The following is a 25554-nucleotide window of genomic DNA, read 5'->3' as shown; positions in this document are numbered from 1 at the left end:
CAGCTCTGGCCCTCCTCAGGAGCAGTGAAGGTGTCTGTTTGGTATGAAAATACTGCTCATAACCACATGAACAGCCAGATCACCCTGAATTTATGGAGCTGTGGATTGATACTGTTTGTACTTGGCACACGCGGGCATGCTATAACACAGGGATTTGTTATGATACCAGACTTTGTTTGCGGGCAAGGAACACTGCCAGAGGCTTTTAGCAGAAGGTGCTGAGCAGTTCTGTCTCTTGAAGAGCCCAGTGATACTTCCCACTGCCTTAGAAATGTAAAGGATTTATTTTACTGCCACAGGATGCAGAGGATTTACTCTCTTTGTTTCTCTGCATCTCACTCTCACTGTTAACCAGGCAGATTTATCTGGGCAGCACAGAGACGTGGGAAGAGGTTTGCAACCATTGTTATCTGCACAGGGCTTAGAGATGGAGGAGGAAACAGCATCCGGTTTCCTTGGTGGAGGGTAAGATTAGCAGGAAGCAGTCCTGTGAAGTGCTATTAAATGATAAAAAAATGCTGAAGGGCAATGTGAACTGGGTTCAGTTTTCACAGCAAAGTTCACTCTTATTCATGAAGGCCTTTCCTTGTGTTTCCCTGAACTTGCGCTGGTGCAGAGAGTAAAGACAGTGCCTTGCTGCTCCTAAGTTTAGTCTCTCTGTTGGATCTTCCTTTTCCAGTCAGGGGGCTCAGATTGTCTTCCACAGCTGAGCACTGGAGCTCTCAGGTGCTGTTTCAAAGAGGCTTAGTGCATTCAAGATGGTGAGAGTATCTAGGATGTCCTGCTTGCTCCCTCAGTCCATGCTGGACTGTTGGTGTCCTTCCAGCTCCTTCCATACTGCTCTGTACACACACTGCCACTGGCATTTGGGAAGTGAATTCCTCTTTTCCTGGTGGTGACAGGATGCTGAGAATGTCAAGGCATATGTTTCTCTGTTATCTCTGCCTCTAAACATGCTGTCCATCTCTTTGAGGGTAAAAATAAAGCAGCTTTGTTTGATTTCTAGAAAAAGCCAGACGACAGTGCAGGGGTCAGAAATAGGCATCCCAGCCCTCCCCATCCCACTGTCTCAGCTGTTGCTTCCTGAGAGACAGAAGCATGTGGTCGCTAAAAATACCCTGCACAGAGAATACATTCTCTCTCTCCAATGGGAGGGTATAAATTAAGCCGAGTTGTAATATATACAACTTCTCGTGGTTGGGAGAAACATTTCCCAGCATCACTTTTGGAGAGGGTTTTCCTAATGAAGCAGAAATCCCAGCCCTGTCCCGTGCCCGGGTAGTTGGGTGGGATTGTGCAGAGGATCTCCTGCCTCTCCTGCTCCCACCCCTTGCCCTCCTATGGGAATCCATGTGGCCAGGGGTGGGGGCAGACCTGCCCTCCTTTTATAAGCGTGGCTTCGCAGCACCTCCAAGTTGATAGGAGTGACAGGAGGTTTGGCTTGCTCTGAGATACCCACCTCCCAAGCCTTGGGGTTCCTGGGATGACCAAAGGAGGAATGGAGTCAGTGGAAGTGTTCACAACTGAAGGCAAAGGCAGGGGTTTGAAAGCCCAGAAGGAGTTCTTGCCTGGAGATGTCATCTTCGCGGAGCCAGCCTACGCAGCCGTGGTTTTTGACAGGTAAGAGAAAAGCACTTGTAAAACTCAGACCAGAAGTAATCTCACTGCAAGATTCCATCTGGCTGATGTATGAAAGTTTGGAGGTGTCTGGATGACATCAGAGAAGGGATCGAGGGAAGTCAGAAGTATTTCTGGAAAGACACGTTCACAGCTTGTAATGAACGTCCTTCTGAGGGCTCAGATCAGCTTTTTCACTTTTAGCATCGTGCAGTTTGTTGCAAGGTGCTTGGTGTTGTAACCTTTTAGAAAAGCAGTGAAAGTTGCATGTATTCAGTGCCTCACAAAACAGCCCCATGCTACACTGCAGAGAACTGCCAGCAGTTAGGGTAATTCAGGTACAGGAATCTCAGACTGACTTTGCTGAGGCCTCTAATGGGTAATACATGATAAAAGTGAGTTTTATTGTGCTCTGCTCATGAGTACCATCCCCAGCTGCACTTACAGCTTCATCCTCTGCTGCCCTCGAGTTAGGAGCTGGTGGGGATCAGTGAGTGACACTGTTTCTGTTAAAGAGATTAATATTTACAGCTGGCTGAGCTAACTGGAGACAAACGTCTGCTTTTGCTCTTGCATGAGACTGGTTTTAAATTTGTTCACACTGATGTAGCCAGACTCTGAGTTCTGGTGCAAAGATATTTTTCTTTTCTGCTGCTTGTTTTAATTACAACATTCACTCAACCTGCGCTGCTGGTGTGGCTGGTAGGTGCCCACTTCTGCCCTTTGAATCAGTGGAAGATTCACTTAAATAACCTGGAAGAAAAGATGCAAAGAACAGATTTCTATGTTGATCTCCTTGAGGCTAAATCTAAATAAAAGCCTCTGACACAAATGAAATTTCTTCAGCCTTATAACATGCTTACTGAGAACAGAATGCGGCCCAAAAATTTTAACTGAGGACTTGAACAGCAGCTGAAGGTTTAATTCTGAGTTTAAGAAAGTTGTGAGTGTTCTTCAAAGGCACCATGGTGAGTCCTGAGATTGAATTTTTAGCTCGGAACAGCCAGTGACTTTACTAAATACCCTGCACACTAAACAGGGCTGTGAGCAATTCTGCTTAGCTGAGTTTTGTCTGATTAAATCGGCTCTGCTGACCAAGTCTGGGGCACAAACAGAGGTCGTGCTGCTGTATTAACCCTGCTCATCTCATAGCTGAAGCTGATCAGTGCCACTTTGTGATGCAGCAGTAGCAGAGAATTGGATATTAAATGGGCAGAGGATAAATTAGATATTAAATGTGTGTCTTTCGTTCACTGTTTCTTTGTCCTTTAACTGTCAGTGGGTGAATATGATTATGAATCTTTGCCATAGCAGGAATGACACCTTTAGTTTTTATTTTAATATGTCATTGCAAGAGCTCACATTTAAAATGTCATTTTTCACTTTAAAATGTTGAGTTCTTGAAGTCTAACCCTGAGCTCAATTACAGGAGTTGGTGACAAAATCATTTCTCCTTGATGTGTCCTTTTAGCTCTTCAGTTAGTACTTCAGTTTCACTCATGTAATGAACTGGAATTTTGTGCTGATTTGCTTCAGAAGTGCCTATGGACAATTATGGACAATTGTTTCTCTCTTATGTCTTATTAAAAATACTGGGGTTTTTTCCACTGAAAATGTTTTGACTTTTGATGGTTGGTTAAAAATATTAATATTTTTTCTTTTACATGAAGTGTTGCACCATGCATAGAGCAGAGCTGCCCATGTTGAAGAGCTGCAACTTTGCTGCATTTTCAAATGTCACTTGTGTAATGTGAGAAAAGGGCAGAAGTTATCACTGCATCAGCTCTTAGACTGCAGACTGTGTCTTAGGCTGAGGTTTCCAACAGAAAAACTCCAACGGGGGGAGATGTGTTTCCCTACTTCCCGCCCTTCCTCCCCAAACTGGGCTTGTTTAGCTCCCAGAGGGCAAGTTCAGAGGTTGAGCAGCAAGAAGTCAAGGTAAACACAGCCCTTCTCTGCAACTGTTGTGCAATAATAATGGATTCTTACCCTCTTGTGACACATTCCATCTCAAAGCACTGAATATGGATCGGTGATGAAAGGCAGTACCAAAGTCCCTGAAACACACTAAATGCTTGTTGATGAGAGCTTGGCAGGACATAGTCTGGGTGTGAGATATAATGGAAACACACATTTTTCTTGTGGAAATTACCCTGATGCTTTTCTTACACACTCAGAGCTTTGGTTTTAAAGGTACCTTCTACTGCTATCCCAGGGTATTCAGCGGCATCAAAGTCCATTGAATGGATTGCCGTCAAAGAAGGGTTGCCTGCATCCTCATATTCTTTATTCCTGCAAGAATAAATCCACACCTGGCCATGGTAGCTGGTTTTGCCCTACAAGAACTGCTGTTGCCTCTGCATGGATGAAGAGCCCAGAGAAGAGGCATGTGCTTTTCTTTGCCCACAAATGCAGGTGTTTAGGTCCTAAAATTGCTGTTGAGTCTACACTATTAAAAATGGGTCTCAGCCTGCATAGGGAAAACCAAAATCCAGTCCCTCATCCTAATTCAACACAGTATCTCCCATGCCTTGCTGAAAGCACTGTGTATGTGTACTATGGAAAAGGGACTCAGATATGAATGATATCTGGGTTTAAGATTTTGGCTCAGGTCCTACCAAATATGTGACCAGATTTTCCAGATATCTCAGCTTCCTTTATGCATAAAGACCACAGAGACGCACTAGAGTGCAGAGCTGGTCTCTACTTTGCAGCCCTATGAAGAACTCAGTCCTTTGGGAAATCTATTCCCAGTCTGTGGGTATTGAGGCCCTGAAATATTTCCCCTGATTTTGCTCTTGAAAGGTGTAGGGAAGGCAGTTGTAGTGCAGAGGCCACACAGTGATCTTCTGTATGGCTGCATAGGATGTACAGGCAAAGCAAAGGTCTTTTTGAGAAAATCAGACTGGGATAGCAGCCACAATTTACCTGACCAATAACCAGACAGTCAAGTTTAAAGTCAGTAGCAAGTCACACGTGGGAGCTTTGACAAGCTGCCAGGCATACAAATGCCATTCCTGTACAGGGTTGCTGTCACTGCTGGTTACCTCCCCCACTGCTGGGAGCAGGTTGGAGAGGCTCTTTGATCCCCAGGGCAACTGGATATCATAGCACAGACTCCAACCTGGCTTGTATGTGTAGATAGAGATAGATAATTAGACAGATACATGTGAAGAGTTGTCAAAGTAATTTGGACCCAAGGTTGTCACCCAAGTGCACTTTATTGACATCTGTCTTTCAGTAGGAGGCTGAGTTTGAGGGAGTGTGGAGATTTTACTTTGCCAGGAAAAAGGAGAATTTTTTTTTTTTTTACAAAACTATCATCAGGTGTCCCTGCAGAGCCTAACACCAGACTTCTGTGTCCAGACAAATGAATTCAACACTAAATGCTGATATAATCAATGGAACTCTGTGTGCAGTGAACACAGACATCTACCTTTGAGCTGAATGGTTTTCCAGACTCCACTGAGTGTGGTGGTGGAATCTCTACTCAGACACAGGGGGTAGAGATGAGCACACCTAGGTGTCTAAATCTACAGGCTGCATCCCAGTCCGGAAGCCCCTGAAGGTCATAGGGACCCTGACAGCCCCTAAAGTCTTTAGGGTTGGTGAGGGCTTGTACTCTTTAGCCCAATGATGGTCATCTGAGCAGCAGTTTCTTACTCAGTGCTGGAGACTTCTAATCCAGAAGTACGTAAAACTCAAAGAAAAATGACGTTCCTATAAACAGCAGCCTGCTCGTAGCTTGATTTTAAGGCCAGAGTATGACTCACTAGGCTAACTCTGTTCATTGCAGGGAGGTTGGACTAGGACTAGATGACCTTTAAATATCCCTTCCAACACAAACCATTCTGATTTTATGATTCTATAACTTAGTTGCTTAACACAGTGTATATATACTTAGTGTTGACTTCTTATCAAGCCTGTTACTTCTATTGAATGAGAACAGGCTGCTTAAAGAAATGATAAATACTGATGGAAAAGGCGTGCAGAATTCTGTGTGATTTCCAGGATAAAGTGTAGACACAGCCTGATCTCTGATTCAGCCTTGCTGTTAGCAGCTGAAATATCACTCAGAAAACACCACTGTCAGGTCTGATTTGCCCTGATGTAGAAGCAGAAAGCTGGAAATGCATCTTCTCAAGGGATTCTTTGCTTGGGGTAATTTCTCGATTTGCAAAGGCCCTGAGCCTCTCACTGAAGCTTTCTTTAATCCTTCCTCTCTCTTTCTCCGTGAAGATCCCTGGTCTCCCTTCCTCCATCACCTTCATGACGATGGCATTCCCAGTGCCTGGGCTCAATGTGCTCTATGTGACCTTCTCCTCTGACACATCACTTGGCTCTCAAGCCTGTAAGAGTTTACATTTCCTATAAGCAAGGGAGTACCTCATATGTCTCTGTCAGCCTTTTCCAAGAGAAGGTTTGCTCTTTAACCAGCAGTATTTGAGGAACAGTAGTCAAGGAAAACAGTGTTACGTGGTGGAAAGCCAAGATCACCTGAAAATCTGCTTCATAACTAATCTGAAAATTGGTAAAAAACAGATCATGCAATTTTTGCATGTCTTTTTGATGTATGAAAAAGCCCGAAAACATTTTCCAAGGAAATGTGGGGAACTCTGTTATTGTAGTTAAGATGACCTAGAGATATAAGAAATCCAAAATTTTCCATAATACATGACTGAGAAGATTATGGGAACAAATTCTTTGAGCTGACATTGATAAAAATTAAGAGCTAATGTGATTGTATTCACATTTTTTAAAATTATCTAGGGATTGATTTTTTAAATTAAAACCTGGGAGAAAACCTAGCTTTTTAAAGAAAACCTCACCCACACCTCCAAGAAGAGGCTTGGAAATCTTGTAGTGAAAGACTAAAAATAAAATAGTTAAAAATTAGTCTAAAATAAATCCTCCTCTCAAATCAGAAAAACTAGGATATATCACCCCTGACATTTTAAAGATGAGAGTACTAAGCTCCTTTTTAAGCTCCCCTTTTTAAAGGAGGAAACCCATTCTTATGCTAATAATTCATCTTTAGGTAGCAGGTGCATTTCCTTAGGCTGTTGTCTTTAATGAAGTGTTACAGCCTCTGCTTTGAAAACCAAGGAGACTTTGCCTACATCTTAAGCTGTTCTTATGCTATCCTCTGTAGCAGACTGAGGAGGGAGAGGCCCTGCCAAGCAATAATAAATAGGATTTAGGTGTAAGTTAGGCTATCTGCGTGTATCATCTGTGATGTACAGAATAGCATGGACCCATGTTAAACGCTCTGTGAGCTACTCACTGTGTCTATCAGCTACTCAACTAAATTCTCCTCTGTTCTTTCCACAAAAGCTATCTCACCTGGCTTTTCCAGGCCAGTGAATGAGATGTTTTGTGTGATGGATGGCAGATGTTTGGGTTGTGCATGCCTCTGAGATGAGGTTAATACACTTCCTGTGACAGTGTTCAGCCCTCTGTGACAGTACTCAACCCTGGCAGGTCCAACAGACCTTAATCTGTCTGAATCCAATCCAAGCAGTCACAAGAGTTATTTGTTTCTTGTGCTTTCACTGCAAGTCGTACTTGCAGGAGCCATGGTTTAGTTGTCAGTGCTGTGTTACATCTTGCATTTGTTGGCTGGCACGTTGAATCACTGTTTTTGTCACTGTAGCTACGTTCAGGATTAGTTGTAGTTATGTGTCTTACCTAAGTTAACACAAGAGCATGTGAGCCCTTCAGAGTTCAGCTCGGTTGATGCTGGGGTGGGAGGCCAAGGAAACCTGAGGCTCTCCAGAAAGTCATTGAGTGAGTCAGTCAGTGGCATCTGCCCTCTAAGTCCATCCTAAATCCCTGGCAAGCTTGGGTGGTCTGGAGGCATCACTGTACTAAAGAAGATCCTGCCTTTGGGCAGGGTGAGAACCAGTTCTCACTATGTGTGGAACAGGGCAGTGATCACCTCAGAGGCTGTGGTGTGCACAGACAGAGCAGAAAGCAGTTCTGCTGTCCCTGTGATGAAGCCAGGGAAGCTGAGCAGCAAGACCAAGAGGGTTCAAACCTCCAGGGTTCCTTGGTAGGTGCCACAGCAGAAGTCACCTCCCCAGGGTCCTCTCCAGTCCTGCCTGGCCATGCAGTATCCTGACCTCACGGATGTGGGCTGCTCTCTGTACTGGAGGAAAGATCTTAGATACATGGAACCATTTTGAGTTGTGTTAAACACTTTCTAGACTAGACAGAGAAGGTTTTATAGACCAATGATTTCCACAGGCTGAGAGACTTAAATTTAATCTCAGGCTGCTGCACTTGGAGAACCTTGACATTGCAGAGGTGGTGAGAGAGGAGACTGTGAACCACTGCAGGCCTTTGGTATCCTGAGCGTTGCGTGTCTCCAGCAGAGGTGGTATCAGAACCCAGCAAAGGGAGAGCCCCACTTCGTCATTCTCTTTTGAGGCATCCAGCTCTGAGCTCCTCTGACACAGCAGGAGTTTGCACAACTGCCAAGGGGCACCTGGGGGATTTAGGTGCTTGCAGATGATTCAGCAATGTTAGTTTTAAGTTTTATGGAATAATCTCAAACACGTGTGTCACTTGACTTTTTTTACTGTGCCAAGAGTTGAGCCCAGGCCTCTGGAGTCCTGATAACACACAGTATCAATAGATCGAATCTTCTTTAAAACCATTTGGAGGCACCCCATACTGGTTTTGTAAGAGCTGCAATATTTCTTACACTTGCCAGTCAGATTACCTGTGAGTAACTGTCTCTGCAGTTTCAATATCACAAGGGCTGTTCCTTTTTATTCTCAGAAAGTCTTGTATAATTTTTTGGTGCATTTCTGCATCTCCTCAGAAATGAGGGATTTCCAGAGCTTGTGATAAGTTCTGCCAGCCAAGTTTGCTTTGGAAAATCTAGACACCTCATGCAAAAAACAGCAAAATGCAAAGTCAGCATTTCAGTCTTTTTATTCTCAGGAAACAAACCGAGAAGAGAGAAGCACCTGTTGGAGGACTTGGATCTTTCTGCATTCTGCACCATATTCCCTTCCAACTTGTCATTCCTCTCTATAAGGAAACTTTTTTTTTTTTTTCTTTCTTTCTTTCTGACTGTCCTTAAGACACCCAGGTAGAAGGAGGGACCCCATTCCCCATGTGAGATATCTCCCTGCTCTTCCTGGCATGATATAACCATGTGGGTTTTATCAGCTCTCTGGCTCTGCTTTGCCTTAAAAGGAGTGTAATCTCTCTTGCACCTCACTGCCGGACAGCTGACAGAGCACAGCCTCACATTTCTCTGCAGCTCTCAGCTCTTCCATTTGACACAGGGGAGCTGGCTGCATCCCCCTTCCCACCCCTGCCCCACCCCTGGCACTTGCCTTGCATTGGGCTCCCTCCAGCACTGCTCACTTTCCTAAACCTCATTTTCCAAACCTCATTCTTGCACGCGGTTTTGTGTGATGTGGGCCATCCTGCTTTTAAATCCATGGCCCTCTTTATCCTGCAAGAGCCAAGGCATAGGTTAGATTATGTCAGCAGCTCATATAATATTTTCAGAGAAAAGAAAATGCATTTTAAATGTACTGTGACAGATATAAATATGCATATGTATGTGTGTACCTATATATAGGTATAATGAGAGGAAGAACAATTTTTGGGCTGGATTCTCTGGGGCTGAGTCTGATTCCTGCTTGTGGCACATCATCTTTACGGGATCATCAATAATTTTTTATTTCCCCGTGCCTCATTTTCCCCACTTTGTGCTGTGGCACAATTACAAATGTTCTTTTGATCATGAAACCTCTGTGGTCCCTGAGCTTTTTGCAGTGAGTAGAACCTCTCTCCTGTCACCAGCAGTGGCTGAGTGATGGGAATTTAAATTCTCTTGTACTGTTAAGCCTGGCTGGAGGCCCAGATAAAGTGGGTGGTTGCCTGGAGAAGCAGACAGCTGGAGACACCAAATCAGGCAGTGAAAAGCCTTCTCTAGCAGCAAGGGGAAAGCCCCAAAATTTTCTGGACAGAAGAGCAAAGTGTCTCCCCCTCCTTCTCAGTGAATTAAGTTCTAGGAGCAAAAGCTGGACACATGAAGGGTCATATGGGGGAGGTTTCCTCTCAGTCTGGGACCCTGGACACTCTCAGAGGGAGGATAGGAGGTCAGATTTCTTCATCAGTATCCTCCCCCAGCCTCGGTTATAGTTACATGCATACAATTTTAGGATGCTTCTTGGAAATCCTGTTTTGAATCCCCCAAAGATGAAACGCCCCCTTTGGAAGGGTCCCATTTATTCCATCATCATTTAACTTACAGCAACAGCACCAGGCAAGAACACAAGGATTAAGCTGTGTGGAACATTTCTCCGTCCTCCCCAAAAATCTCGAGGGGTTCATTTTTGTGGCTGCAGGGAGCCCAGGGGTGCAAAACCGGTGGGATCTTCACTGGGCAGAGCTGGCCCTCACTGATCCAAGGTGTCCTTCTGTCCTTCCAGCCTGACACACGTCATCTGTCACACCTGCTTCAAGCGGCAGGAGAGGCTGCACCGCTGCGGGCAGTGCAAGTTCGCCTATTACTGCGACAGGACCTGCCAGAGAGCAGCCTGGCTCAACCACAAAAATGAGTGCTCTGCCATCAAGAGGCACGGCAAGGCACCCACTGAAAACATCAGGTGAGAGCTGGCCCCAGCTGACCTGGGAGAAGACAGAGCATCCCACGGCAAGGAAGAGCTGGGTGGTTTGATTTGGGCAAGGTGGAGGGGGAGAAGTTTTAGAGTAGGCCAGGAGCATCCCTGAGATAGGGAAAGTACGTAGAGGAGCATCAGTGGTACAAGAGATGTTCCTGTTCGGGGTTTTTTTGGTGCTGGGCCCCAAAAAGTCTGAACATGGTGAGGCAAACCCACCCTGGATGGTTTAAGAGGTGTGGGAAACTAGGGAAGGGACTAGGGAGAAAAGTGAAAGAAGAGATGGATTCTTCCCCAGTTTGCCTATAGGATACGTTAATTTGTCTTCACATTCTGGCTCCACCATAGAAAAAATGAGAGGAATCCTCAAGGAAATGGGATGGTTCAGGGACCTGGGGGTCTGCAGCACTTTTCCAAATGAGAGCACAGGTGCTGGCACAAACCCCTGCACATCCTTTTCCTTCAGAGGGCTGGGGATGGTGACCATGGGTGCTGAGCCCGTCTCAGCCGGGCTGCCTGCCCGCCATTTCGGCCCCAGGGGATGCATTTTGGTGGTCCTCTGTTCTCCCCTCGTGGTGCCGGTGCTGTAACACCCGCGGCTGTCTCCCGGCCAGGCTGGCCGCCCGTATCCTGTGGAAGATGGAGAGGGAGGGCAGCGGGCTGTCCGAGGGCTGCCTGGTGTCCATCGAGGAGCTGCAGAACCACGTGGACAGCTTCGGCGAGGAGGAGAAGAAGGAGCTGCGGACTGACGTGGAGAGTTTCCTGGAGTTCTGGCCGCCCCACTGCCAGCAGTTCGGGATGCAGCTCATCTCCCACATATTCGGAGTGGTATGTGCAGATGGGGGAGGGTTTGTAATGGCAGCTTTGGGGAGGAGCTCCCCAGCTGCCTGATTAGACGATGGCTGACTTCATCCCATTCCCCAGCTGCTTCCCCTCTGCACTGGGAAACTGAGGCAGGGCAAGGGCAAGGGCTGAAACGTTTCGTCTGTCTATATGTGCAGACAAGTGGTTTGCTCAATCGTAGGTGCTGCATTTTCATCACAAGTTGCACTGGGCATCTTTCTGCACCTGGGAGAGCACAGAAAAAAATATTTTTAGTAAATATACCTAAAATATTTTTGAATATAGCAGATCTGTTTTAGTAGATACATTAATGTCTATTGATACTGTGTGCATTGGATTTTTTACATTGACACAATATATAAAATAAAATTAGTAAAAAAAAGAGGAAATATATTTAACAATAGCCATTGTCTATATTTATATTTTATATATTTATATAAAAATACAAATATATACTTTATATAAATACAAAATAATATCATATATAATGTATAAATATAAAAAATTATATCTATTAAAATATATTCCTATATATAAGTTTCTGTATTAAAAAACCTATCACTTTTTTGGTTTATCCTATCACATTTTCTCTTTGCAGATATTTCCATTATTTATGTTTGTGACTAAAAGCTGTTCTGTTCATATGTGGTAATAGTGTATCATATAGAAAAGTGAAATAATTCATTCTTGGAATATATGTCATGCAAAAGTAGTCATTCTGAAAATTTACAGCAAAGGGTTTTTATGAGCTTTGAGGGCAACCCAGCACATATAACCAGAATGAATGCAGCAGTCAAGGTTATTTTCTAACTGATACCTGTTTTCATAAGTGTGAATTTTGCTTTTTGCTTGAACTCCCTCAAAATCATTTTCTTGTGATCTTTTTCTGAATTATTTTCAGGAACCGAATATAAGGAAACCAATGCATGGCCAAACCAAGTTTATCTTAGGCATCCCAAGTGAACACTGACAGCAAATATTCCTTAACATTTACTCAGCTCTGCCCTGGTCCCTCTGCATGTGTCCTGTATTGCTTCTCTTCTGTTGTTTTATCCCTACTGGAGTGTTTCAGCTTTTTCTCCTTTAATGCTTCTTCCTGCCTGTGTTTTGGGACTAGATCAGCTGCAATGGCTTTACCCTCAGTGACCAAAGAGGACTGCAGGCTGTTGGTGTGGGAATCTTCCCCAACCTCTGCCAGGCCAACCACGACTGCTGGCCCAACTGCACTGTCGTCTTCAACAATGGCAAGTGAGTGGATTTATTTCCTTTGGTACAGCAAGGATGCATCCTAACAACCAACTCAGTAGGCTCTGCCACCCCCAGTCAGGTCCTTGCCCCAGAAAATCTATTCATTCTTATTTCCTTCTCTAGTTCAGGAAAAAAACTCAAAGAGTATTTTCTTGCTAAAGACAAACTGGTTTCTCTCCTTGTTGTTTAAAAATTTTTCATCAGATGCACTAACAAATACAGAATGTTTGACCCCCAAATCCAGTAACCAGCAGAAGAATTTTTCCCTGGTTTCTTATGAGTTTTGTAACTAGACTCAAAACAAGTAGCTAAAGTAGTAAGTAGCTGTTTAATTCACCCCTTATATTGAAGCCTTATTTATAGATAGTGAAGGAGTAATTCTACTTAGTAAATTATTAAGGATTATGCTGAGTCTACAGTCCAAGTTTCTCCTAACAGAAACTTGAAATCAGCTGTATGTCACTATCTGCTGGTGTGTTTATAACCCTTCCTAACACAACCCCCATCTGGTGAGAGTGTACCATCTCAATTAATCACTGATTAACTCTTTAGCTACGGAACCTTAGTGATAGCTGTGATTATTACCTGCAAACAGAGCCGCCTGAGAGTGCAGGAGGCTCTCAGTCTCTGGGCATTCCCTATTCCCACTCAAGTCCTGTAAGAAAACCTCTGCAGGAGGAGTGAGATGGAAAAAGATTCAGTGGGAAATGTGGGCATGTTTCACCAGAGCTGGGAGTGGAGGTAGCCCACAGGAGGGATGCTCTGCCTTTCCCAGTTTCCAAGCTATCACATGTATAAACTGCTGTTGATTCAGGAAGTTGCAGTGTGTGCAAAACATTAACTGTGGGAAATTGCTTGCCAAAAACTGCGCAGCCACAGGTTTTCCTCTGATCTTTCTGCTACTATTTTACAGCTGCCTATCTTCACTAAACTTTAGTGCTGTAACTTAACTACCCCCCTTCACCTCAGCCTCTTCTTTTTAACTAACACACTGGTTTTGCACTCCAGTTATCACTTCTGGTTTTCCCTGATAAAACTACACCAGCATTTACCAAGAAGCTGGTAAACAAGCCAAGAGAAAACAAAACTGCACTAGGAGGATTACCCTTGGTGGGAAATAGGGTCTGTGATATCTATGATACCTATGATATCTATCACCACAATGATATCCAGCTGCCCTGGATTGGATCCATAGTGGGGTGATCAAAGAGCCCCCCCAAAACAGCTCCCAGCAGTGGGGGAGGTAACCAGCAGTGATAACAGCCCTGACTTTCTGGGTAAGTACAGGAATGGCATTTATTTGCCTGGCAGCTTGTCAAAGCTCCCACATGTATCTGGTTACTGACTTTAAACTTGACCATCTGGTTATTGGCCAGGTAAATTGTGGCAGCTATCCCACTCTGATTTCCATTTCAAGCTGTGTTCAAGAGAGCACAACTGCTGATGTCAGTGGAGACCTTTCTGTGCAGGAGATCCAGTCCCCTTGTTCCAGCCAAATGTCAGGAGCAGCTTTTGCACATTCCCTGACTTAGACCACTCCTAAAAGCACAGTGCCAGTGCAGGGCAGTTCTCCACCAAATCCTCTATGGCTCAGTGATGGACAATTTGGTCCTGGCAGCTGCACATCAAAAGGGAAGCTCTGATGCAGTGCCACATGAGCCAGGCAGAGGGAACCCCCTTGTCTCCTGTCAGTACAATGTCCAGTGCTATGCCATGTACCCATTTTTTTGTTGTTGTTGTACTTGTACATGTGTAAACTGCAGATGTTTGTTTTGTCTTTCAGTCATGAGGCTGTAAGATCAATGTTCCACACACAGATGAGGTGGGTCGGTCTTTGAAAGCATCATTCTCCTCCATTACCCTGTACCCCTCCTGCCCTGTGTTTAATGGAAAAGATGCGAAAGACCCCAAGGGGCTCCCTCTGTTTACTCCACATTACACTTTTGCTGTTTTCTAAAATTCTCCTCTTACCCTGTGTAAAGTCCCACTAAACCCAAACATCACTTAACTCTGCATTTTGTAGTAAATTAAAATGATAGTGGTAATACTGTGACTGCCTTCCCTAGGGTGAATTCCCTCTCTGCTTTCCCATCCTTTCCCTTGGTTTCCTCTCTATCAGTATTTCCCCTCTCCACTTCTCATTTCTCCTCCCCTGACCATGGCAAGAGCATGAAAGTCAGAACAAGGTCTTGCTAATCTTGTACAGCCCAAAATAAAACCTTGCATATTAGGAGATGAGAAATGACTGTGTTACTGACACACTAAATACTCCATGTTTCTCCTGCAACAAACTGTGCCTGAGGAATGTGTTGCCTACAGAAGCAGTACCATGAGATGTAGGTTTCAATTCCTTTTTATCATAATCCATTATTAATGTTCCACCATTTTAATGATGCCACTGTTACCTGATCCAAATAAATAAATCACAAAAATATGTGCAAAAAAAAGTCTTTGCTTAACTCATGGCATTTGATATAGTCAGTGTTCTTAAGGGGACACTGTTGTCTTTAATATTTAATTTCAAGCAGGCATGCATTTTCCTCAAAGATGTGAAATACATTTGAAGTGCTCTTCCTCACCATTGAATCTTACTCAGTATGTTATAGGTAGGGCCATTAAAAAGGGGAAAAAGAGTTTCACTTCTGATTAGAGTTGCTATTTGAGGCAATTTGAGTTTTGAGCTATCAGGCACTTGCTGTGCCTGTGCATGCAGCTATCAAGGTCCCTGCTGCTCATGGAAGACACTGGGGAAAGAGCCCTTGACAAGCTCAGTGGTGCAATCCTGGCTGACAGTGTCTCTTCAACTATAGTATTTAAAATATGCCATGTGTTTCCTGGCTTACCCCAAAGGCTATCAATCCCCTCCACATAAGGGATGGCTGCTTAAAATACCCCTACAGTGCTTGGGCTATCAGGGGCATCATGAAAGTCAGAGGCTTGATTTTGCTTCTCTGGTTGCATGACTCACTTTAACGAGGATCCTGTGAAGTGTGAACAGGAATGTTTATATGTGTAAACTTTTCAGATGGGAATTGCTCTTCTTTGTGCACTTCCTCCTGGAGTAGCCAGTTGCACCTTTCTCTGTCTGGCATTTTCCTGTGGTTGTGACATAACTAATAGCTGCCCTTTGTGAAAATGGCATGTTTGGTGATAAGTATTGTATGAAATATGTTGCTGATATGGCAACACCCAGAGAAGATCAAGATCGGCCTCGGAGAAGAATTTTGACAGCAGCTTTGGCAGAGCTGGAAGACTCAGAGCTACACCCTTGGTACTGGGAGCCTGTAACAGGAATTCCAAGGGAATTAGAAGGGAATTACAGGAGAATGACAACCTCTTTGCAAAAACATGACCACACAGAATAAGTCATGTCCTCTCCAAAAGGTTTACCTTTAAAGCAGCTGGTGATATCTGTGAGTCCTCTGCCTTTTGTGAGGCTTTTGTTGGGTTCCACCTAGAGCACCTTATGTTCAGGTGGGAGCCAGCAGGTCCCCCTCAGGTCCGTCTCAGGGCAGACACGTACATTAAACACACTGTTGAGCTCACTGGTAGTTGGGAGAGGCGGTGGATACAAAAGAACCACCTTACAGTTGGTATTTGCTGGCTTTTTCCCCCATTCTGGCCAAATTCTCTAGCCAGTTGTGCCTGTTTAGCCCCTACAGCTGAGATGGCTCAGAGTAACTGGGAGATTCAGTATGTAGAGTGAAACAGCAAGAGAATAGTTCTGAATCTCCACATTATTTAAGATCTTTTGCAGGGAATGACATGAGGGAAAGAGAGGTACAAAGGTCTGGCTTTCCAAATCCCATCATCAGGGGCTTGCCATGGATTTCAGTAACAGAGACTGGCAACTGAATTGCGGTAATAGGTCAAAGGCGTTATTTAAAAATAGACTCTCTCCAGATAATTATTTCTAAGCTTTTATGTGGAAACCCGGGAACGGGCTGAGGGCATCTCTATGCAGCACCCAGAGTGAATTTGTCTTAACTTTTCAAAGTGAAAACAATACTGAAGGCAGCAGAGTTGGGATCTGGGAGTATAGCCTGGGGTGTGTGGGTAGCATGCAAAGCAGAACTTAAAAAAAGACCCAAAATCCAAACTCAGCATTTTGGTGTGTATTTCTGATCTCAGTGTTTTTTTTCTTCTGGTAAGATCTGCAAAAAACTAAAAGTTGATGTCTAGGTTTAGCCTGCATATGGATAAAGTAATGGAGCCATAACTTCTTTATAGCTCAGACCTTTACGTATCCCTGCCAGGGACTTGTAGAGGGGCAGAAAAAACTGGTGTGACTGTGTTCTTACTCTTTATTCAGTAAACCAGACTGCTGTTCACCTCTGCACTGCCTCCCTGAAGACTGAAGGCAGTGCCTTAGGGTGAGGGCTCACCTCTGCTAGGCAGGGCAGGCTGCAGAATTTATCCCTGACAGCTCTGTGGCTGCACTTCTGCTTCTGCTGCTTCTCCAAATGCGCATCCCACCTCCTCTGCCCTCAGGATCGAGCTGCGGGCCCTGAACAAGATTTCTCCAGGGGATGAGCTGACGGTTTCCTACGTGGATTTCCTCAGCCTGAGCGAGGAGCGGCGGAAGCAGCTGAAGAAGCAATATTACTTCGACTGCACGTGCGAGCACTGCAAGAAACAGCTCAAGGATGACCTGATGCTGGCAGTGAAGGCAGGGGAAAGCAAGGTATGGCTTGTCCTGCAGTGCCCAAACCTAGTGTCAGCTGCATCTCCTCTACCAAGGCATCTGTGCATCTCTAGGACTGTGGTTTCTCACCATGGGGACACTCTCGATAGGAACAGAGTCAGATTTTGGCAAAAGCATGGCAAATGCAAATGTAAAAAAAATGAGAACAGAACTGAACCTTGATTGGGCACAACAGGAATTCAAGCCCACCACGTAAGTCCAGCTTAATCCTTATTAGGCAAGGTAAGTACAGTTTTTAAATTTAAAAAAGCCCCCAGAAATTGCCTTTAACCCAGAAGTCTATCAATAGACAGAATGCAAAAATATTGGAAAATTGGTCTAGAGCTGAGAAAAATGCTGGCATTTAGGTTGTGGTTTTAGTTATTTTTTTTCCTGAGAAACTGCAAGGGAATCTACATTTTGAGCATAAAAAGAGGAGTGTGTTGCAGGTGATCCATGGTGGCAGGACCAATGAGTGCTGCTGAAACTCTGTGGTTTGTACCATCACACCAGCTCCAGGAATGTGGGATGCCTGACATTCCAGTCCCTCTTTGCAAAGACCTGTCACAAGGAGTTTGCACCATCACTTGACATTTTTTGCACGCTTGCTCTGGGCAGGCTGACTGCGAGGAATTAACATGCTTAACTGCTCATTTTTAAGGAATCTTCCTTTTCCTTGGAGGTCTCACAAGTCACCAAGTAGGAGGGTATAAGGCTGTGTCTTGCTGTTGGCAGTGGGATGTGTTTCTTGGCCAGCAGCTCCAGTTTATGAGTGTGCTGGCAGCTCTAAGAGTTTCTTTGTAGTTCCTCTGCCCAAGGATATAATTGCTCATAGATTTTGTGCTCTCTGGCAGTGTTAGCTTGGGGATTTCTACTCCTGCAAGCCTTACAAAGTGTATAAGGGAAGGCAAAGCAAGGCAGAGCAATAAGTGTATCATCAAGCCATTGATCTGCACTGTTGGGCAGTCAGACCATGAATCAGACAGTACAGCTCAGGGGAGGATGTGGAGCAGGTGGGAAATGAAACAGAGAAGTTGGGATGAGGAAATGTGACCTCACAGAAGCAGTGCCACCAGGAGAGGCCCAGTGAGATGCAGCTTCCTGGGAAAGAGTACAGAACTCTCAGCCTCCCTCTCAGGAGGTGCCAGGAAGCCAAGCTCAATCATGTAACTCTTCTTTTAGAGAGATGGCAGGCAGGAAAGGCTGGATATTGCAGAGTGTAAATCTCTCCTTGAGAAAGGTTTAAAGAAACAGTATTGAGCTGATATAAGGGAGCTGCCTTATGGGAGCCAGGAGATCGGACTAGAGGAGACCCTTTCCTTGCTGGATCAAGTTCTCCTCCTGTGCAAAAGACCCTGCTATATAACCCCATTTAAATTATCAAGCTTCATCTTACAGCTAATCGTGACTGCTGTACTTCTCCACTTATAATATAAAGCTGTCCCAGAGCTCAGTTTTCTGATGCAGAAGGATTTTTATCTGTCTTTCTGCAGGAGTATTTTTGAACACATTCTCCAGCAGACAGCATAAAAGAAATCTCATCCCTCATTCAACACCTGCTATCAGGCCTTGACTGAACAGTGAGACCATGAGTCACAGAATGATGCAGCTTGGAAGGGACCCTATAATTAATCTCATTCCATCTGCCCTACCATGAGCAGGGACCCCCATCCAATAGACATGCATCATCCCCTTTTTGTGAGCATTAGAGGTGCTGTGCAGCATACAGCAGGAAAACATGCACTTCTGAGGGAATGTCCTCCACACTCGGAAGTGCTTGTGCAGAAAAAGCCTGTGAGTATGCAAGGTACATTATTTCAGGTATTAAAAATACATCCCATCCACAGACAATAAGTATCCAGGCTGACCTCACCCACAGAGCATGTTGGCTGTGTCACATTTTCTGAGTTCAGGCACACTCGCCTGGGAGCAGCAGCGCTCACAGCTGTGTGGAAAAAGTGCTAGGAATATATGGGAGATCGACAGCTTCCATCCCCAACAGCTGCTCTGACCTTCACCCCTTCCAAAGAGGAGCAAAATTCCCATTGCTTATAGTGGCAACTGACTTATAAGTCTAGTAAATGCAAGGGAGGATTTTTATTAGACAAAGCCACCGTGGAAATGCTGTTTAAGGCCCCTATTCTGGGAGTCCTGACTCAGACAGCGCAGCAATGTGATTTGCACTGACATTAACACTGCCTTTGGATGTGCTCTGTGTCCCAGGACACCCTGCGTGCTGCTCAGACAGCTGCCCAAATCTGATTAGCTACAATAGCTTCAGTATAAGACTATAGAATATTAAATCATAACACAAATGCATCTGTAAACAGATGGGGTAAATGGATCTGAAAACTACAAGGTTTCCTTCAATATTAAATTTTGAAGAGGATTTCCCAACTAGATGAATTTCAGATTCCTCAAAAGTCTTATTGACCAGGTGTGGAATAAAGACAATAGGACAGTCCTACAGTCCTGACTCCCAGTCTTTGCATCCTTCATTGCAATGTTGGGACTCTGCTTTTGATCTACACCCAGAGATCTTTCCTGGCTGCTGGCTCTGCTCTGTGTCTCCAGACCAGGCTCTTCCCAAAAATTCCTGGAGTCATGGCACTGTGGGCTGATTTCAGATTTCCTCATTTATGGAAAGGAAGGTCATGATAGCTAGCATAGTTGGAAAATGTAAATTTGAAGGGCTCAGAGAAGCAGAAGATGAATGGTTGTGGTGGATATCATGTTACATTTCAGTATTAAAGGAAGAAAGAAGAGGTGGCTAATTAGGAGCTCATTGGTGTTTTGCCAGGTGTTCCTAGATGTGCTTCATGTCTCTAAATGCATGCATGGTGAAACACAAACTTCTTTGAGGTATGCTGAAAAACATATTTCCCTGTCTGGGTGCAGCTGAAATCTGAGCTCAGCCATCTTAAGGTATTTGGAACTAGTGACAGCATTTCTCAGGGTAGGTAAAATTCAGGGATCCTTCCTATTCCACAGATGTCTCATTCAAGAGCCTCATTTCTTTCTAGCAGCTGCACTAAAAGCACCTGATACTCACCAGCTGGTGGCTTTCACAGCCTCTTTGGTATCTCATGAGACCTCCCTGTTGCAGGGTGAATTTTGTCCCTTTTCCAGAGGGGAAGAGTGACAGGGAGAGTTGAGGAACCTAGTCATGCATGTCAGAGGCACACGGCCACTACCCTGATGGGCAACATTTTCACTGGGCACATGGCCACTACCCTGATGGGCAACACTTTCACTGAAGTCAACAGGACCTTCACCTTTTGACCTGGGACTGGGATCATTGCAGCCCATTTCAGCTTTGGGCAGGTCTGAGTGGCACACTGATATTTGCAAACAGCAGTATGAGGTGGTGATGTGGGAAGCATCCCACTAAGCTGATTTGAACCAAGCATTCTTTCAACCAGTATATTTTGGCATGTGTGAGGCAGTGCATTTTCCTCACTGGTTTTCCTGCTGTTGTCCCCAGCCCTCTGCAGACACGGTGAAGGAGGTGATCCAGTTCTCTAAGGACACGCTGGAGAAGATCAACAAGGCCCGCATGGAGGGACAATACCACGAGGTGAGTCCTGGTGCTTCTGCTTTTGCTGCACACACACTGCCTGGGAAAGGAGGCCTTGTCCCCCTCCACATTCAGGATTTATGGATGAAACAACTGTAAAGCACAACCATGTCTGAGGCATCCCAGAATAACTTCTTTTGTAGTGATGACACAAGGACATTCAGGTGACTTCCAGCACCTCTGACTGACACAGGTGTTGAATCCAGGGCTCCTGGGTGAAACTTGTGAGTTACAGGGCAGGTGTAACAAGTCAGCTGTCCTCACAAAAAGGACAGTGGGTTTAGGAATGGAACAAGACCATCAGGGGGTTTGTGTTGATCTCTTCAGGGCTTTGTGTTGCTCATTTGTTGGGTGCTGAGGATAGGTATGTGGCTTGGGTGAACCAGGTCCCACCCTGGAGTCCAAGCTACAAGACCAACAAGTGAGAGACCTCAAGTAATTTCTATTTTTTTCCCTCTTTTGCTCCCCCAGGAAATATTTAATTTGGAGTTCTCCTCGGGGAGCACTCCAGGTTGAGTAATGACCTCTGGGTTTCAACAGTCTTTGAGAAAAGGCTGAAGCTCCCTAGAACAGAAATTTGGAAATTGACTCTTGGCTAGGTCAGTGCAGCTCTGTGTCTCCAGCCCCAAGGGGCCATTAAGAGTATTCCTTGCACTGAATATTTTCAGGAGGCTGAGTGGATGGCATTGGGGATGAGAGTCCTATAGGCACTTGGTATCTGAATATACCCAGCCTCCCAGAGTCTTTCTTCTCCTGAGCAGTAGACATCACTTTTTCCTCACCAGTTTTATGAGTGTAACCCAGGGAGAGAAAGCTGTGAGTGCAAATAATTTCCCTAGGCTGATGTTTCTCAACAAATCAAAGTACGTCCTCTCTTCCCCAACCTTCACAGATGCTGACTCAGCCTATGGGACTGGTACGGACTGTGCAAACCACAGGGTCTTGGTGTGGCAGTTTCAGGCCCAAAGGTGCTTGGACTTACCCTTCCTCTCCCTGCTTCCTCCACACTCAGGTTGTGAAGCTGTGCCGTGACTGCCTGAAGAAGCAGGAGCCTGTGCTTGGGGACACGAACATCTACCTGCTGAGGATCCTCAGCATTGCCTCCGAGGTGCTCTCCTACCTCCAGATGTTTGAGGAAGCAGCTGACTATGCCAAGAGGATGGTGGATGGCTACCTGTGAGTCTGTGCCCTACTTCTGGCAGCTCTCTGTACTCATGCCATGTTAACCAGTGTGTTACAGGAATAATCTTCTTAGTCTGCTCCCATCAGGGCAGTGGTGGTGAAATTCATATGGGGACTTTTTTGTACCATCGGACAGAGAGGGATCCCTTTTAAATGTACAAGGGCTCCCAAACACCTTGATTCACTAAACTAGAACTGGCAAATGGTTTAGGAACATCTTCCACTGGCCTTTTTGTTTGGTCTCAGAAGCATTTCAGGGCTGCCCTGATAACAAGACACAGAGCCTGGGTGCAGGACAAAGAGGCTGTGACTGCAGGAGATGACCTGTTCCTTGCACCTTGCAGGAAGGAAAGGCCAAAGAGAAACCATGTCAAATGGCTCTCACTCAAGATATCCCCTCACTCCTGAATAGTACATGGATTTTGTCTTGGTTAATTACATAGTCCTGTGGTAAAAGTTTAGTGAGAATAAAGAAATTCAGGTTTAGTTCATATAGATCCAGGGTAAACCTCACATTAAAAAGTATGTGCTTTATTATTACTGAGGTTTTATGACAGAATGGATAAGTATTTAACAGAAGGAAAAAAAAAAAAAGAAAGAGGAAAATAATAGAAATTGTAGAGAAGAGAGAAAAGCCTAAATCATCACCTCATTCACTCTCCTGCTGAGGGCATCTCACACTCATTACTTGTCTTTTTGGTCAGTTCTACCCCAAAAGGCTGTTATATTTTGTTCTTTTGCAGAGGGGTGACAGACTCACCTCCCTGGCTTGCAGGCCTGACAAGCAACTTCATGTCCCAGCCCTGGCTCTGAGCTAATTGACTGAGAGAAAATTCCTTCCCCTCTGTGTTCCTCAGTTTTTCAGACCATGGTGAGGACCTCACTAGTTTCCTTTCTTGCTTTAAGTGCCAATTCAAAATTCCATAGAAGCCCTTGAAGGCAGGTTTTCAGCTAAGTCTAAGCAGCTTCTAACTCTGCTTCAGCTTTTAAAGTTGGATGTAGAGGAGAAGTTTGATTTTTCCCACTTTAGGCACTGAAAATTCCCAGATGAACGGATGCATCTGCAAAGCATGAGATGAACAATTCTGGAGTCTCTGGAACCATCAGTTTCTCTTCCTGCTTTGAATGAGAAACTGGTGATTGTTGCATTGTTTCCCTACTAAGCGTGTCAAGCTAAGCTGGTGCCAGCTGAGCTGTAGGGTCAGATCTGTGTTCTGTTTGTGCCAAAATACTGACAGAGTGTGGTGTTGTCTTGGCATGAGATGATAGAGCTTGGCTTTCTCCAAGCCAGATGTTGAACTTTCCCAGTTCACATCCCATCTTTCACAACTCATGTCCCTGTACAGCTCTGTCCTTGAGTAACGTGTCCTTGCCCCTTTCTAAGAAGGGCACATTTCGGGGGCACTGGCTGCAACAGGCTCTTCACCTAAGTAAACTATCTGCTCTTTGGCAAACACATCATGTCAGTCACACTTTTGGGAACCCAGATTTCCCCTGAACTAAAATTACCCAATGTTTTTCCAGGAAAATTTACCATCCCAACAACGCGCAGCTGGGCATGGCCGTGATGCGGGCAGGAGTGACTCACTGGCATGCTGGCCTCATTGAAGCTGGCCATGGCTTGATCTGTAAAGCCTATGCCATTCTCCTGATTACCCATGGACCTTCCCACCCAATTACCAAAGACCTGGAGGTAGGTGTCATCTCCAGTCTTGTCTCTGCTCTCTATCTGGGCAAGATCACAGTCAAGCTGTAGAAACAACCACCCCTAAGAGCTGAGCAATGTATTAAGTGCTGACTGCTTCTTATTAGTTCTGTGGTTTTATCTAGATTCTGTTACATTTTGCTGGGAAATGCATGCCCTTTCTTACTAGAAATTTTCATCCCTGAAAAACAGCTTTTATTCTGCACCAGAACATATGTGACAAATGGCAGCTGAGCCCCTGAATCTTCTTTGAAATTGCTATGCCAAAAGACAGAGCCCTCCATTCTTCCAATGGGCTGATTTCACTGCTCTCAGATGGATGATGTTGCAATTTGAATATATCAAATTACCTGTGGTGGATGTGCCCAGTTTACCACCTGATTTTCTTTATTGGTGTCTATTCTTTATTTAATACTCCCCGCCCCTTCTCAGCAGCAGTATATTTTTTCCTCATATGACTGATGGATGCATTTCCTAGCTTAGAGTCAAGAGCGGAGATCCCAGGGAATTACATCTGCTCAGATGTGAGGAATTATTTACAATTGCAGCTGGGGATCTACCATTTCTTTAGCCCCTAATTCACTTCATGTGATCTATTTGCTTTATAGCATTCTTCCTTATTACCCCCCAAAAGTTATAGGATACCAAATGAAATCCTTTATTGATTCCTTAGTCCCTATATAGCAGAGCTATAAGCTTTAGTAGTGCAATTTTATATCTTCAGAAAAATTAATATCTACTACCTAAAGCAAACTTCTTGACTGTTTCCATATGTGTAGCAAAGAATAAGACACAGCACCTCCATTTCTGTGTTTCCTTTCATATTTTAGGAAGAAAATAGTGGATATATGGCACATGCTTATCTCTGTGCTCCTAAACAAAGGGTTGCATAATTGCATAGATGGATGTAAAAACATATCCTAGAATCCTTTCTGAGCCTCTGCTGTAATGCAGCACTAGGAATGACTGCTGCTGCTGCTGAATCCTGGGGTGTCAAGGGTGCAACTGTGGGACTGAGCAACCCTCTTCTCCCACTTGGGGTGACCCCCGCCCTGGTGATGGGCCACCCCACAGACCAGGCCCAGTGTGTGGATGAGAAGTGCACTTATTTCCTGGCTCTGCACAGCATCACCTCTAAGTCCTGCATCAATTTTGGGAGCACAAAGCTTCCCTGTAGCCTGTGGAAAAGCTGGATGCAGGAGAGGCTGATGCCTTCTTCAGTACCCAGGCAAATGAGATGAGAAAGGAGCAGAGTATCTGTGTCCAGTCAGCTTTGGTCCTGCTGACAGTGAGGGCAAGGTGCCTCAGTCACTGCACGGCCCAGAATGTCCCTTGGGGACAGTGCCTGATACTGGCAGTGTTTGATTTACCTGCTTTGAGGTTCCCTGTGTCACAGGGTTTGTAACCTGCTGTGTCCCTCAGGTCATGCGTGTCCAGACGGAGATGGAACTGCGCATGTTCCAGCAGAACGAGTTCATGTATTACAAGATGAGGGAAGCTGCCCTCAAGAACCAGAAGATCCAAGTCATGCCTGAACCCAGCAATGAGAATGCACCAAGCCTCTTCCACAAAAAGGAATGAACCCAGAGCTTGACACCAATTCGTGCTTGCAGGGTAACATCACCTGTGGCACTTCCAAACACTGGGAGTGTGATACAGCAATGTGATTTATCCACAATGATTGTTTCCAGTGGCACAAGTCTGAAAGCATGGACCTGCTAGGGGGGGGAGCATCCTGAAAACTCTTCTGAGGGCTTAAAGCAGAAGAGGTCCTGGCAGAAACAACATCCCTTTTTCTATCACTAAGGCATTAAATCTTCAAAGCAAAAAACCCTGTTATAAAATGATTTACATTTTTATTGGAAGCCTGTTTCTCTCTCCACATGTCCTGATTCTGAATTCCTCTGTTAAATTTTGATTGATTTTTTTCCTAAGGGGGTTTTACCACTTCATTGGGATGACAGTTTCTTTCAAGTGGTGTGCATGGGATGACAGAAGTGGGAAGCCAGTTCAAAGAAGTGTCATGTACACCTGTGGGTAATGAATACAAACT

At 44.9% G+C, this 25554-nt stretch overlaps 1 protein-coding gene across 2 annotated transcripts; it reads left to right on the top strand.

Moving 5' to 3' along the window:
- Window positions 1–1205: 1205 nt before the first annotated feature.
- On the top strand, window positions 1206–25366 carry SMYD1 (SET and MYND domain containing 1). Of its 2 annotated transcripts, XM_066317296.1 has the most exons (10): window positions 1206–1620; window positions 10074–10250; window positions 10877–11090; window positions 12223–12353; window positions 14137–14175; window positions 16845–17037; window positions 20522–20614; window positions 21627–21790; window positions 23321–23489; window positions 24924–25366. In XM_066317296.1, the coding sequence occupies exons 1-10, from the start codon at window positions 1484–1486 to the stop codon at window positions 25080–25082; spliced, it is 1476 nt and encodes a 491-aa protein (XP_066173393.1). In that variant the 5' UTR covers window positions 1206–1483; the 3' UTR covers window positions 25083–25366. The 2 variants fall into 2 exon arrangements, with proteins under 2 accessions (XP_066173393.1, XP_066173394.1); XM_066317297.1 differs by lacking the exon at window positions 14137–14175.
- Window positions 25367–25554: the final 188 nt, after the last annotated feature.

Source organism: Sylvia atricapilla, chromosome 4 (assembly GCF_009819655.1).
Source record: "Sylvia atricapilla isolate bSylAtr1 chromosome 4, bSylAtr1.pri, whole genome shotgun sequence".
NCBI classification, from domain to species: domain Eukaryota; kingdom Metazoa; phylum Chordata; class Aves; order Passeriformes; family Sylviidae; genus Sylvia; species Sylvia atricapilla.
This window is presented reverse-complemented; position numbering and strand designations above follow the sequence as displayed.